Raw genomic sequence first — 3,852 nt, 5'->3', positions numbered from 1 at the left:
GGTTCAGCATTATCTAACAGATATTTGTGTAGGTTTAGCATTATCTAACAGATAATTGTGTAGGTTCAGCTTTATCTAATAGATAATTGTGTAGGTTCAGCATTATCTAACAGATAATTGTGTAGGTTCAGCATTATCTAACAGATAATTGTGTAGGTTCATCTTTATCTAACAGATAATTGTGTAGGTTCAGCTTTATCTAATAGATATTTGTGTAGGTTCAGCTTTATCTAACAGATAATTTTATCTTCAGGAAAAAAGAATGAAATTTACTCTGCTCTAGTTATTATTTTATTTTTAGTACAAATTTGTTTTAATGTAAATCTACATAGGAGTAAGCTAAGATATAGTGTTTGTGTATCAATCCTCACTGCGATAAATGAAGGGCTAATGGAGTATGGTTTTATTAAGCCTCATTGTAAAGTAAGTGAAGGTGTAGCTATACTGAATTCTATTAAATATTTATCGTATTTTAAAGAGTTGTTTTTAAAGTTTTGTTGTTTGCGTGTTAGATATTAACAGAATGCCCCAGTACAATAGAATAAACAGTCTTTCCACAAAATTAATATTGCTCATATCAACCTGTAGTACAACAAAAGTGAGAAGAAACAGACAAATCAGTGCCTGGTAGCTGCACCTTTTCTATGTTTGAAACGGTGGAAGTATTGTGGGTATTTTGGGGGTGATAGCCCTGGTTTTGGCGGTGTTTGTTATCACATGTCAGGAAGCTGTATGATTTGGTTTAAATGATTAACAACAACAAATGATATAGTTATAGCATGATAAAATATGAAACGACAAAAATTGTTATAATGTTTTAAGAGAAAAGAAAAAAAAATCAGTCAATGTTTGTGGCTATAGAAAGGTCTTTTCGATGAAACAGTGACCAGTGTTTCTTTTCCCTTAGTTACATTTTTTGTGTTGAGAGAAAAGTTTTAAAGGACTTGTATCAGTATTTGTCAGATTTGTTTTTAACAGAACATCTTGTCATCCTTTAGAAATAAGAAATTATTTGATAATTCATTCTCAAAAACTCTGAATTGATCACTTTTTTAGTTATTCACAGTTAGTTTGGACACAACAAAACTAAATAATGCTCCAAGTCTAAAACCAAGACTTTAAAAAAAACAAGAAGGCTGAGGATAAGATATCAAGAAACAAGAAAGTAGCAGAAACCAACTTTTTTCGGGAAACACAATTTTTCCAAAAAAAGGAAAAAATGTGGAAAACCCACACACGATCAGACGAAATAGGAAAGGATAGATGGTCTACTGTAACTCGTCCATCGATTGTTGATGTTCCAGTTGACGAAGTTCTTCATGAAGCATCCAGAGGCACTTGTGAGTTTCTTTCTTTAGATGCATGCGTGAAATTATGTAACAGCTTTAAAAATGAAAGAATTTTAATTATTTCAGCTGTATGGTTTTCCTTAATCCTGTTAAATATCATTATTTTGATGCAAGAGTCACACTGAGATTTACAAAGACCAGGATGGAAACTTAGTGTTGAAAAAACCCACAGACTGATACAATGACTGGAAAACAAGAAAATAATTCTTTCTTTATTCATGTATGTAAATTTAAATTTATTTTATTCACTTCAAAATTTCACACTACTTATTACACTTCAATTTCAATTCTAATAAAAGTCACCAAGTTTGTCAGCAGCTTTACTTAAAGCATTTAGGTACCTACCATGTAGCTAAATATTAAAAAATGTCGTTATCACGGTGGCTTCTTGGATATTGGACATGCAATTCTCTGTCAGCAGCTTTACTTAAAACCTTTATATACCTACCCTGTAGCTAAATATTGAAAAATGTCGCTACCACGGTGGCTCCTTGGATATTGGATATGCAATTCTCTGTCAGCAGCTTTACTTAAAACATCTAGGTACCTACCCTGTAGCTAAATATTGAAAAATGTCGCTACCACGGTGGCTTCTTGTATATTGGACATGCAATTCTCTGTCAGCAGCTTTACTTAAAACATCTAGGTACCTACCCTGTAGCTAAATATTGAAAAATGTCACTACCACTACCTACAGTGATGGATATTTAAACTATATTTGTGTGAGAACTGGTGTAATAGTTTGTTTTCTATACAATCTAGAACTTCTAAGTATTTATGAACTTTTTTAATCATAAATTTAGATGATTTTGGCCATTCTCACACTAAAGAATGGCTAAGTATCAGTAGGGGAAACAGTTTTGAACCAAAAGAATTAGTTGAGCTGAACGTGAAGCCAACAAAGGTAACAAAACAACAATCACTGGCTTCTTCAAGGAACTTGGATCGTAGTTCTGTTGTCAGCAGTGATTATATGGTAAGAAGATACATTTTGATATGACATGGTTTTCAACCAGATTATGTACTGTAATTAAACATATATTGATAATATAGGCATAATTTAAATTTTATAAATAAATTGAATATTTGTTTTTGTATTGATAAAAAATCTAAAGTACATGCAAAGTTTTAATTAATGGGGAAAGTAAAAATAGTTGAAAATTAAGGTTATGGTTTAATTCAGAACTATAATAAAAGAGTGTTACTTTTTTAGATTAATAATTGTTGTATCATAATGAAGTCACAAACTTATTGAATTAATAATATAAAAAAGGATTCAAGAATGAACTGATTAATGTGGAAATTAGTGATTTTAGTTGAGGTTAAATTTTTTGTTTTTCTGTGAAGTTATTGGTTTTAATACTATTTTGCAATATCAAAAATATACTTATAAATATAGTTTTACGTTTCTTTTGGAGAATTCTTTAAATATTAATTATTAATTGTGTTTCTAGAGGAAGTCATCTGGTAAGAAGGATGTTGGAATTTCACAACCTTACCTACTTCCTTCTCTTAAGTTAGAAAACCGAGATCCCTCTAGAGTAAAATCATCAGAACGTCATTCCTTTGTCCACGTTAAGCTTGAACAGCCATCAAATGATTCCATATCTGGACAACAGAAAGTCAAAGGTCATAGGTTAGTCTTACCTTTAGAATTAGTGATGGAATTCATGTGGACCCACTTGTTTTTGAAATATATTTTTATAAATTCTTATGACAAAGATCCATGTAAATTGGGCCAAGTGTTTTATCATCTTTGGCTAATATAACAAAGTATCATATATTAATTCTGTTTTATCATCTTTGGCTTATATAACAAAGTATCTAATTTTAATTCTGTTTTATCACCTTTGGCTAATAGAACAAAGTATCTAATATTAATTCCAAAGATGATAAAACAGCTGATTCAACAGTTTTGTAATTTTAAATCCATTTATTGTTAGAGTTTCATCAACTGACCATGACAAGGTGGTCAATGAGGGAGTTGGTGACCTGGAAGTGTGTGACCTCAGTGATGCAGAGATAGAAGAAGTTTCAGTTGCTCCAGCGACTTCCATGATGTGTAGACCAAGCTACAGTGGTATTTCTAGGTCAATTACGTTATCTGAAGCTATGGTAAGAAAACAAATTGCAGTTGTCTTGTTGTGCATCGAGTAAACATTTCTTTTAGGTAACTCAGAATTCTCTTAGAGTCAATCAGCAATAATATGTGTATAACCATTAACTTCATAGATTAGAACTAAAACTTTATTCAATTGTATCTTATTTAATATATCATATAATGGTATCATTAAAACTACTGATTGGTTCATATAATGGTATCATTAAAACTACTGATTTGTTCATATAATGGTATCATTAAAACTACTGATTGGTTCATATAATGGTATCATTAAAACTACTGATTTGTTCATATAATGGTATCATTAAAACTACTGATTTGCCATTATATGAACCAATCAGTAGTTTTAATGATACCATTATATGAATTCATTACTCACGA

General features: G+C 30.7%; 1 protein-coding gene across 1 annotated transcript in view; it reads left to right on the top strand.

The window, feature by feature from the left end:
* Positions 1–446: 446 nt before the first annotated feature.
* LOC111089834 (probable ubiquitin carboxyl-terminal hydrolase MINDY-4) overlaps positions 447–3,852 on the top strand; it is a gene marked incomplete at its 3' end in the record, with an annotated part of 6,846 nt that continues 3,440 nt past the window's right edge. Inside the window, exons 1-4 of the mRNA XM_022402991.1 lie at positions 447–1,340; positions 2,153–2,325; positions 2,804–2,985; positions 3,293–3,464. Coding sequence (XP_022258699.1) covers positions 1,220–1,340; positions 2,153–2,325; positions 2,804–2,985; positions 3,293–3,464 — 648 coding nt within the window. The remainder of the gene's footprint in view (positions 1,341–2,152; positions 2,326–2,803; positions 2,986–3,292; positions 3,465–3,852) is intronic.

This window comes from Limulus polyphemus, unplaced genomic scaffold (assembly GCF_000517525.1).
Source record: "Limulus polyphemus unplaced genomic scaffold, Limulus_polyphemus-2.1.2 Scaffold7537, whole genome shotgun sequence".
Classification (NCBI taxonomy): domain Eukaryota; kingdom Metazoa; phylum Arthropoda; class Merostomata; order Xiphosura; family Limulidae; genus Limulus; species Limulus polyphemus.
Note: the sequence above shows the minus strand (reverse complement) of the source record. Positions and strands in the feature narration are given on the sequence as shown.